At 39.5% G+C, this 12,443-nt stretch overlaps 1 protein-coding gene across 3 annotated transcripts in view; it reads right to left on the reverse strand.

Moving 5' to 3' along the window:
• map4k2 (mitogen-activated protein kinase kinase kinase kinase 2) overlaps positions 1-12,180 on the reverse strand; it is a 52,963-nt gene extending 40,783 nt beyond the window's left edge. For all 3 annotated transcript variants that reach the window (XM_030430634.1, XM_030430635.1, XM_030430633.1), the window contains exon 1: positions 11,813-12,180. In XM_030430634.1, the coding sequence (XP_030286494.1) occupies positions 11,813-11,905 (93 nt within the window). In that variant the 5' untranslated portion in view covers positions 11,906-12,180. The remainder of the gene's footprint in view (positions 1-11,812) is intronic.
• Between the last annotated feature and the right edge of the window lie 263 nt (positions 12,181-12,443).

Consider the following 12,443-nt stretch of genomic DNA (forward strand, 5'->3'; position numbering starts at 1 on the left):
TCATTAAAAACCCAGTCAAGAACACGCCGCACTCATCAGCATGCTGACTGGAAACATGACAAACTGGCATGGTTCATCACGGCCCAGGACAGGAAGGCTCTACAGCAGGTGATTAAAAGCATCGGAACATCACTTGTACCATCCTCAGAGCATCAGTGACATCAGTGAAGTGAGATGTCTGCACAGAGCCCAAAGATACAAAAAGACAACAGTCCCCCACCTACAGTCTGTTCACCCTGCTGCCATCTGACAACAGATGCAGAGGTATCTGCTGCTGTACCACCAGATTATAGGGCAGCTTCATTCCTCAGACGTTGACAGTCCTCAACTCATTCTCCACACCATAAAAAATAGTTTACCTTGTGTAGCATAAAGGGACTACAATTTACACTTCATTGTGTTGTGGAATGAAAATTAAATTAATTTTGAATCTTAAATGCATTCTTTATTCCGAATGTGCATTTTGTAACACGCTTTTATCCAAAAACATGCACTTAGGAATGCTCACTCCTCACTCATGAACTTGCAGTTTTTGCATTTACTCACTTTTACTTACCTACTCACAAAGATACACCCTCTCACAAACAAACATTTATTCACTTATATGCAGTTACTGTATTCTATTAGTCAGAAAAATACACAAGATACATAAATAAAAGTAAAGATATCATTTTGAAATATCAAAAGTAAAAGTCACCCACATGAAAAATACTTGAGTAAAAGTACATTAAATTATCTGCTACTAAATGTGCTTAAGTATCAAAAGTACAAGTAAAAGCAATTCTTAAGTATATTCACATGCATGTACTATACTATGCCTCTGATGCACTTTATCAAATGAGTGTAAAGTATGAAGTAAAGTACAACATTTGCCGCAAAATGTGGTGCAGTGAAAGCATAAACAGAAAATGGAAATACGGAAGTAAAGTAGAAGTCCCTCAAAGTACACAGTACTGGAGTAAATGTACAAATCAGTTACATTACATCACTGGAATACACAAAGGTTCTTGAATGGAGTCCACTGGTGATCGGTCTTTAACATGCTAACACACATACTAACACAGAGTCTGTAGAAAGTCCTGGTTGGAGCTCTGCCACCTGCCTCCTCCATCAGGATAAGAAAACCTGGGCATATATCCAACTGCTCACTTTGCTATCTTGATGATAAAACATATTAGTTTAGATTGCAGTGTCACTGTGGCTTTAACCTTGTATTGATTCCAGAGAAAGGGCAAATAATATTGGCACAGAGAGCTCTTTCCTGCTGGCAGTCCCAGACAAGCCTCAGGCACGTCAAAGTCACACAGACTGATAGCAGTATTACTTACTACAGACACATTCTTTGACTGGGTGATAATATCTCGCTCATTGTATGGGTTAAAGGGTCAATAGAATGTATTATTCGGGATCCATGAAGATCCACCAGAGATGCTGTGGATCCCTGCTTCAGTCAGGGTGATTAACAGGACTGAAGATAAATCCAAAAAAAAGTAATCTCAGCTCTGGATCAGAGCAGAATCAGATGTGACTGTGGGTGTTTATTCCTCCACCAGACTCTCTCCTCCAGAGCTGTCCAGGTCCAAGCAGCTGAGCACCAGCCTGGCTCTCTACACACACAACACTGCACCTTTTGTTTTGTTTTAATAGAGAGACTATCATTGGCAGAGATGATGTATTGTGCATTGATGTTAAAGAAGTAGAGTGCTGGTTTTATTAGGGTTCTAACCCCAAGGGGGAAGAACCCTTCTGAATTTGTGCCGGTTTATTAGAGTTCTAATCCCGAAGGGGTAGAACCCTATTGAGTTTGTGCTGGTTTTTTGGGGTTCTAACCCCGAAGGGGTAGAACCCTTCTGAAACTGTGCCGGTTTATTAGGGTTCTAACCCCGAAGGGGTAGAACCCTATTGAGTTTGTGCCGGTTTATTATTAGGGTTCTAACCCCGAATTGTGCAGGTTTATTATTATTATTATTAATATTATTATTTATTGTCTGCCGCTTGAGCTCAAATTCCCGTGAGCTGGAATGGGCCAGAAACTTGAAACTTGGCCCAATGATTGGAAAAGATGTGCATCAACTTTTATTAAAATATGAGCCCAGTCAGCTACATAGTGTCACTGTAATTATGGCCTGAAAATGCGTTTTTGGGAAGGCCACGCCCCTCACACCGTAAGTCTGATTGACTTGAGATTTGACACACAAGTCCAGCTCAATGTGCTCTACAAAAAAGCCTGACTAGATTTTTTGCTAATTTGCATAATATGAAAAACAGTAAAATGAATAGAACTTTGAGAAAGATTGACTCTATCAACACCAATTTGGTGTACGGCTTCGGGGGATGAAACGACACATTTCTACTATAAATTAGCCAGATCGGTCAAAAAACATGGCCATTTGGCGTTTTTATACCGCAATTTTTTCACATCCCTCTGCACAGCAGGAATTTATTTATTCATTAAAAAAAACACACAAAAAGGGCACTTTTTAATACGAGGCAAAAAGGGCAGGGGCTCAAGCACCCCTTGGGCCTTATGTGTGCACGTGCCTGCTAATGCTTGAGTGCTAGATTTGAAATCCAGTCCATACAGACTGAACCGCTGAAGTCAAAACATTACTGAAAATCAGACTAGTTCAGGCGTTTTCCTAAACAGTTCACACAGTCTGGGTAAACCCAAGTCTTGTCATGGCTGTACTTTAGAGGTGAAAGGGGATGTTGATTTGGGCCAGCTATACTATGTTTCAACTTCCTCAATTCTTCCTGGGAACCATCAGTCATCCTCATTCAGCGATTGCACTGACGTCACATCATCTGCTTTTCACTCTGGGCATCCACAACAAACGAGCAGCCACCAATAGGATCAGCCGGTCGACTCAACACAACCAGTGTCTCGGCTGCATTCACTTCCTGTTTTCTTTCCTGTTCCACCACAAGGCTTCCTGTGACTACAGTGATAGTAACATCTCGTCTCTGAGATGGTTTTTACATTGCCAAGCCTGAAATAACAGCCATTTGGGGTTACATAATGGCGCTGAGGGAAGCGGAAGCTTCACTGCACCTAGATCAGACAAGCACACGTCATCTGAGCAAGAAATATTATACAGTATATGATCACGCTGTGATTTCTTTATTATGAGACCACGCAGTTTTGTATTGGATACAGATGCAGAGCATGGGACATGAATAAAATGTACATTCTGTTGAACCGAACATCAGAAAACTGCGTGTTGAGTTTTGGGCATATAATATAGCTCTCATTAAAGTAAGAATATGTGACTTTTAAAGGCAGAATAACAAATGATGCATTTTATAAAATGAAAAGTGCAAAATGATAAGCAACTAGGATAGAACTCATCACAGTACATACCTCCGCCAAGCCTAAACGGCTCCGTTTGTACTCACTCATGGATGCCAGCCATATAAATATGCCTGATGTTTGCCAACAAGGATCCATGCATAATTCTGAAAGAAGTTAATTAAAACATTGAGAAACACCAAAACATCTCACAATGTTAAAGAAAGTGAGAAAACATTCTAGGATCTGTCTCTTTATCCTGATCCACACCAAAAGTTAACAGGGTCTATTTATGGCTAAGACTCATCCTTCATCCAAGTTTGGTGGAAATCTGTTCAGTAGTCTTTGAGTAGTTCTGCTGACAAACCGGCTAACAAATGGACACAGATGAAAACATGACCTCCTTGGTGGTGGTAATAAAGCAAAAACTTGCTTAATTCAATACAATCAGGAGTTTTACATTTGCAGTCTTGCTTGATCCAATATGACCAACAGCTCATGGTACTTTATGTGAGCTAATGCTAGAAAACTTAACATAGACATCAGATGTCATATGTCAGACATAGAGTCAGATCGCTGACTTTTCTCAACCTGTGCTTTTGTTACATTAAATCTTAGCATTTACTATTATCTTGCCACCTCATGCAATAGTAACTGCTGTTCAGTAAAAATGAAATACTCCTAGGTATGCACAAGTCAGATTTAGGTCTGATTTAGATCTACATTTCAACAGCTCGTTGCCAACATTGTCTGTCAGCTCAAAGCACTGACACTGAACCAGAACAGTAAAAATGTGGGCTGTAAGAATGACCTCAAAGAAAAACTGTTTAAAGGCTGAAAAGACCCTACAGAGTCAGGTGATCCTTTTTTATCACTACGAGTCACCCATAATATTACACACTGACATTTAACCAACTTTTAACAAGACCAAAGCTGGTTTATGGTTTATTTACACTTTTGATTAATGTCGCTCAACAGAAATTAAACAGTCACCAGTGTTTTAAAGTCATGCTTCGGTGGATGGTTTTCGTCATTTCATCATCTGGGAACCTGATGCTATCCTCCAGCTGCTAATGTAACTTGTCAATCACACCGACAGCGTCTGAAACAACATCATTCTCCAGGAGTGTAATATGAAAGAAAAGTGATGAGGGCACTTTTCTCTATCCAAACATTGCATTAAGGTTGTAAGTGTACTATTTTGACAGGAACAGTACTGCACTATCTATCTTGTTTAAACTATTAATCAAACTGAGAAATCTACAGAGAATCTACCGAGAATGTTTGCCAATTATTTTATTAAATCATTATTCACATACAGTATTTTCCAGCTTAGAGCAGCTTGCTTTGCTTTTTCCCCAAATTGCTGTGTTTTTGCATCAATGGGCAATACTGCTTTCAATAACGACACAATTTCACTCAAGGTGCTTGTATTTATGTCAACACTGTCAATTTTCCTGTATATTCTCACAACATTAAAATAATTAGAACGGTATGTGTGCTGATTAGGGAAGCCCTGTCTCTCTCTACACTTTGTGCTTGCTATAAAAAAAGGCCCATCCCAATACGCTGTCCAATCCTAATTTGTTGACGATCAAACTTCACATAAATCCCAAATGCATCAAATAGTTTGTCCGGATGACTCAAATATAGCTTTAGTCAAAGCTTCATCACTGTTCTAAATCACTATGCAAAGTACAGTGGACTAAACTACAGGAGATAACATGAAACAAATGCTTAATCCTACACCTTAAAGGGATATTCCGGTGTAAATTTAATCCATGGTCTAACACACCGTGAAACTGTGTTAGACTCCCTCTCGAGAGATCAAGTTAGCAGACCGCTAATTTAGGGAGTTTTATCAACCTCAGAAACGACCGCACGAAAACAATACTCTGGAGTAAATGGATCCAAATATAAACCGCCACCAAAAAGCCACAAATAATGCTCAGAACAGCACCAAACTTCAGCAACAGTACAAATAGGGTCTCAGCACATAGTCCGGGGCATTAAACTCTGCTAGCTTAGCTGGATTTCTACTGAAAAGCTGACAAAATTTACCACTCTTCTGCAGCAGCTTCCTGTTGATGGGAAGTCCCGACGAGTCGATTACCGAGGGCAGTAGAGTTCCGCGGCTCAGGGATGAAAATTTATGATTATGACTCCATGGAAAAGCAATCAAAGTTCATATGTGTCTTACCTGCCAGTTTATAACAGTTATTATCGAGAGCGGACATGGAAAAGAATGGAACTGAGCATTTCTAACCGCACTCGGTAATCGTCGCGTCTGGACTTCCCCGACCCGGAAGCAGATAGAGGAGAGATTAAATCTGTTTTTAGCTTCCCAATAGAAATCCAGCTAAGCTAGCGGAGGTTAGATGCCCCAGACTATGTGCTAAGACCCTATTTGTACTGTTGCTGACGTTTGGTGCTGTTCTGAGCATTATTTGTGGCTTTTTGGTGGCGGTTTATATTTGGATCCATTTACTGCAGTGTATTGTTGTCGTGCGGTTGTTTCTGAGGTTGATAAAACTCCGTAAATTAGCGGTCTGCTAAACTCAACCGGAATATCACTTTAACATTGCTGAAGCAAACCTAACTACAGATGAATCTCACTGATAACAAAACAGCACCACTTGAGCACAGGCTTTTTAGCTACGCAGAACTGACATTTATCAAACATGGCCGCTCACTTGCAATCAGGCTTTTCTTGAGTTTCTGACTCTGTTAAAACAGCTTTTATTTGGGTTGAGTGATCAACCATCAATTTGTAGCCCAAAATCATTGGTGAAACGAAAGCATTGTTGTCAATAATTTATACTTGCATGACTTCAATCATCATCAGCAAAGTTATAAATAAGACAATAACATCATGTTAACACAATGACAGATAAACCCTGATCTTTTCTTGATAGAAAATCTGATGCAACTACATGATCCAAAGGTTGTGTTTTCAGAGAAAGTGCTTAACTATTGAGATATAGATTGCATATCATCAAAAGGCTTTAAAAGGGGCACTATGATGTTTTGGAGAAGAGATTTAAACTCATTTTAATATTCACAAAATTAAAGCTAGAAGCTAGAAAGGTGGCAGTGTCCGCCACATATAAACTAAAGTACTAAACTAACGTAGTAAAGTAAAACACGATAAATAGTTTTGTCCTTTAAGGTCAGTTTGTTTAGGCTGAATAAAATCAGCCAATTAAGATATGAGCTGATCCTTGCCCTCACAGCTAAAATCCAAATCTAAATGTGAGTCATCATTAAGAGTGCCCTTCAACAGGGCAGAACATGAGCCAGAGAAAAGTCTTTCCTCTGTGTTTCTTCAACACATGATGAACTGCTACCGTCATGTTTCATGAGTCATTTCATCAGAATTAATGAACAATTGTCCCACTATCCCCACTAGCATTCAACAATAAAGCAGGAAGAGACACATGCTAGAGGTATTTGCTTTCTTCCTGATAAAACAACTGAATCTACATCTACACCATCTACATTTATAATGAAACCCATGACTGAGGGCACCGTGTTCATACCAGTCATAGTTGAATGCCTGAGAAAAGCCAACAATGCTGCAAGGTAAACTACAGGATAGAGGAAGTGTGAATTTAGCACAAAACCTGTGAACAAAAACTATGCAGGCAGGCCGACAAGTGGCTTCATCAGATTGCAGGGTGCTAATCAACATGTGGAGGGCAGAAAATGTACCTTCACATTAAAATGAATACCCAAGAACATCATCATCATCACCATGAGAGAAAATGCTGACATTGCTGCATGCATCACGTATTCCTGAAACAGTCCCCTATAAACACTTCGATGTTGAAAATGTTAGCTGATGGTTTGTGATTAAAAAGTGGATTAATCTTTACCCTTGTTTATCAACCTGAGTGCAGCATTGATCAGCGGAGGTGACCTCCATTGTCGGGTGTTTATGTTCTCTAATGTTGACTGCTGACTGGCGCTGGAGGGGAAATGTACTTCACTTCATGAACTTAATGTCACAGAGAGGAGAAGGGGAAAAGAAGAGAAAGAACCACAGTCTCTGCTAAGTGCTGACTTTACTCAGAGGTTGACCTGGATTCAGACATACAGATGAACAACATGCCCACGTAGTGTGAAGTTGCTTGCAATATACTGGTAATGTACAGTAATCTGGCTATTTGGGTTGAACAAACACTCATGCCAGTCAAGAGTCTAAATACTAATGATCTAATGGTCAAACTCGCTTCGCTGGTGGTGAACATTAATGAGATCTATCTGCGTGACTCAGGCACAAATGTTTATGTGTACTTACATTATCACAAATGTTGAAAACACAATTCAACAAAATATATAACAATGGTCTAGTCGTTTCTGGACATTTTAGTGCATAAATCTGACATATTATCTGCAATGGTAATATAATAATTACTTGCTCCATATGTAAAAAGAATCAAAACCATACTGTATCATACTGTATAATTATCGAAAACAATATACTGAATGTTCTATAGCTGCTCTATTTCAGCTCTTCACGGACAGTATATGATTTTTCTTTTTTAAATTGTGGGACATTTATTAATTAATTAATTACATTTTTTTGGCCTTTATTGACAGAACAGCTGAAGACATGACAGGAAAAAAGGTCGAGAGAGAGGGGGAGTGACACGCAGCAAAGGGCTCCAGGCCGGGACTCCTGGGGCCGCTGCAGCGAGGACAAGGCCCCTGTACATGGGACACCCGTTCTACCCACTGAGCTAAACGACGCCCCAGTATATGATTCTTGAGCAAATTATTAAAAACCTAAGACTTAATGCATATTTTGGTTGCATTTTCCATCAAACAGAAATATTCTCAATGCCTTTCTGTTTCGAAACAGAATATGTTTTCATATTTCATATTGGAAATTGATGATGGCAGGGTTTAATAGGTTAAAAAGAGCAATAATGTGGTCACAAAATCACCACTTCCTAACTGAGCTTACCAAGAGTTTTATTGACCAGAATAAGTCGAGCAAGACATTACAATCCATATGTATAAGAGAACAGTAATTCAGAAAATGTAAATATAAATAACTGCTACTAATTTTTTATCTATTTTTTTAAAAAGGCACCTTCAGTTTTAATCGCCAAATGAAGTTAGAAACCACTTGAGGACAGAAACAAGTCTGGACCACAGGAGGATATTGATGAAGATTAATAAGAGGAGCAATACACACGAGCTTTGAGGTGAGTGACCTCTGAATAACAGCAATGAGAGTCTATTGAAAGCCTACACGGTCACATGTTCAGAGGTTTCAGCCTTGACTCCTGCAGTTGCAGCTCCACCAAACCCACCAACAGCGGCAGTGGGAGTGATAATGTGCTACTGTCTGTCACTGTGTGTAGTGCCTTTCCCATTCACAGCAGACACACAGGCTGCAATGTGTCCGAATGTTACAGTAGTGCAAAGCTGGTTCAAAATACAACATCATCAACAGATGAATGTTGCTCATATATGTACGACCATCTTGGCTGGAGTTTGTCATCATCTACAGGGCCAATCAAACTGTGTCCGTGCTACTATGGATTTTGTCCTGGACTCCTCTGTGAAATTAGTTCCTCAGAGGCATTCTGTTGTATGCACTATTGCTCAATGTATATGTATAGCTGCATCATTCAATATCTCTTGATATACAAGATGGGTGAATAAATGTGTTATGTGTAAGAAGTCACTTATGTCACCAATTCTGCAGATTCCCTCAAATTGAAAAAAAATGTTTAGCATCTGTCAGCTCACTGTTTTGGTTCTACAGCCCCAGAGACTAGCTGGTGAATTTAGAGGAGCATTTAGCAGCTAAAGAGACAGATAATTTTCTCAGGTGGTGGTGGAGACAAAAAACAGATCAACAGTAACAGAGAGAAAGAGAATGAAACCATAACAATGTCAGACTCAAAATGGGCAGTCTTAAAAAGTCCATACATTCTTCTTCCTTGTTTGAACCTATTTTCCTACATGACCCATCATTTACCTCAACCACTGACACCTTAGTCAGAAATTCAGGTATATACTATGCTAGAATGCTAATGTAGCCTAGAGCCTCTAGTCTACAGCAGAGATGCTGGGTGGGCTACAGGTGTGGTAAGCTCTAACTCCACACTAACACAATGTTTGTATTTTTATTTTCAAACTTGAAATCTTCCCAACAGACGCTGACTCAAGTGACATCACTTGAGGACACTTATGAGAGTTCTCACAGCCCCCTCTAGAGACAATAAAGACTTATACACCTTTGTCACATATGCAGTAGTATTCCCCAACACCAGGAAACACACACTGAAGAATTGGTGGAATTCCTATTTCGGAGATAAAGTGCAAAGGCTCACTGAACAGTTTATTGAGAAAACTTAATTAAAATATGTGAACCAAATGCTCTGACACTATCACAATCTGCTGGTTGCACACATAAAGAATCTATGATAAGGAACAATGAGCCTGTCCTGAAGGCCTTGTCAATACAATATGATGTTTTTTACTTTAACTTGTCACCTATCTGTATGTAGGCAGAGCAGTTTCAGAGGCTGTTTTTGCACTGATTGAATGTTCAGCCCAAAACATCAAATCCACCGTTGTGTCATGAACAGACAACAGAAACTGAACTGAAAACCCATCACTTCCTGTGCCACATGTGAGTGAAGTGAGGGAAAAAAAATCTGTAAAAAATAAATAAATTAATAATTAGGTTTAATCTGTAAAGAATCCAACTCTATCGCAAGCAGCAGAGAGGCCCTTTGAACAGATGAGGAGTCCCTCAAGTTTCTGGCATGGGGGGATAAAAAAAAGAAACAATACAAATTCTTGGGCTACTTCTGCAGGATGCACAGGGCCCCGGGGCGGGTTAGTAGCACAGGATGTTTGCATCCTGACGCTCAAATCATCAAGTGAACGGAGACGACATTAGCCTGTATTCAACTGAAAAGAAAGGTCGAAGGATCTGACGTTGTATACTGTGACTTGTGACCAGCACACATTTTTCACTACTGTTTATGTGGTGACATTAAACCAAGGGTGGCAGGGGTATACCATTTTCTAGGTATACTATGGTATCAGAATTGACCGTGTACTTTTGTTTGGTTACAATATTAAATTCTACCATATTATTGTTATCAAAAAATAATATCCTGCCAGGAAACAATATTTTGTGAAATAACAATAAAGCAAAGAAACCCCTTCTGATTTTATTCTGTTTTTTGAGATTTGTGGTTATTGTACTGTAAAAATCTCAAGCCATTGCAACCCTAAATGAGAAAGACAAACTCAGAGATATGTATTTTTCCCATAAGTGAATAAACAAGCTGTTCTCAGAGGAAAACAATGTCCCAGAACACTGTTTGAAGCTAGAGAGGTGGCAGGGTCCGCCAAATATAAACAAAGTAAAACAATATAAATTGTGTTGTCCTTTAAGGTCACAGGTCATTCAGTCATAAGAACAAAGAGTTTGTTTATTAACTTTGTCTAGGCACAAAACAAATCAGCCAATGAACATCTTTCTTTAACATGTCTTTACCTAAACTACAGAGTGCTCTTTTAAACAATAGTGCAAAAATGCATTCACATTTTCTCAGAGCCAGCACCAACGCTTTCAGTCCCTTGTTTTGTCTGACCAACAGTCCAGAACCTAAAGATAGTCCATCAACTGTAAGATACAACACACCACATCCTTAAATCTGGGAGGCTGGTCACAGAGAATATTTGGCAATTTTGGTTGAAAAATGACTGAAAAGACTGATAGATAATCAAAATAGTGGCCAATTATTTTTTGTGTTGATCACCTTAATCCATGAATCACCGCAGCTCCAATCAGGATTTTTCACCCTGTCATTAGCCCAAAACGGAACACTTCATCTACTGTTGGTTCGTCTATGAAATAGGTTATATTATCATGTATATGGATATTGTAATATGAAGCAACAGGGTGATAGAAGATATGACGACAACATGAACCTGTGGCACAACTGATGATACAGGCTGCTGCTGGTGTGCTCTGTAAAACACCTGTGTGCACTAGGCTGGGTTTCTCAGAGACTCACAGGTTTTCCTGGCTTGGATGAAATGACATCATGTAGACCACGCACACACACACACACACACACACACACTACTCTTTCCTACTGACTCTATTTCCTAATCTCTCTTACATCGATGCACTTTTAAGCATTTCTTTCTTATAATGCGAACATTACATTTACAGTCTACTTTGACATTAGTTAATTGTGTGATCTGCAGGAGAACAGGCAGCACTGTCCTTCGAGTGGCAGTAAGAAGATTTGAATCAGTCTTGAGAAGTCTGTTTATGTCAAGCCTCTGGTTATCCAAGTCCTCCAACATGCAGCACGACATTATACATTGTGTTACGTGATAGAGACTTCTCCAAATGCAGTTTCACCTTGATGGCAGGAAGTGAGTGTGTGCGCATCGAGAGAAGCTTTGTTCATGAACTAAACGTCCCGATGGAGGGTTTCTGCCGCGGTGAAAACAAGAGGAAATGTTCTCACTCACCTTGAACACATCTCCGTAGGTGCCGCACCCAATCCGATGAATTAACTCGTAATCGTCCAGAGGGTCCAGGAATGACACCCCTATCCTGTCCATGTTTGGAGACACCTCTTGGTGCTGTGGGTGAGCCTGGCGGGCTCTCTACTCACACATCCCAAGCTGTTGTTGTCGGAGCAGAAAGCAGCAGATGAGCGCACTCTATCTGACTGAGTGCTAAATGGGAACTAATTAGTGCTGAATAATCGCTGCTGTATTGATCCGGCTGACAGACACACAGAGCTGCTCACTGACAGAACCGACACACACACTGCAAGCGTTTGTGAGCGAGTGGTCCGGAGTGGAGCAGAGTCCCATCACGCATGAGCAGAGACACTGCACACTGTAAAAAAATTCGAGACCTGTTGTTCAGCTCTGTTGTTTTGATACTGCTGTATCTTCTGTCCAAAACCATTTAGGAGTTATTTAAAATAATAATAATAATAATAATAATAATAATAACAAATATATATATATATATATGGATATATTTATATGTATGTCAATGTATATATATATGTATGTATATATATTTATGTATGTATATATATATTTATATATGTATATATATATATATATTTATATATGTATATATATA

Source organism: Sparus aurata, chromosome 10 (genome assembly GCF_900880675.1).
Source record: "Sparus aurata chromosome 10, fSpaAur1.1, whole genome shotgun sequence".
NCBI classification, from domain to species: domain Eukaryota; kingdom Metazoa; phylum Chordata; class Actinopteri; order Spariformes; family Sparidae; genus Sparus; species Sparus aurata.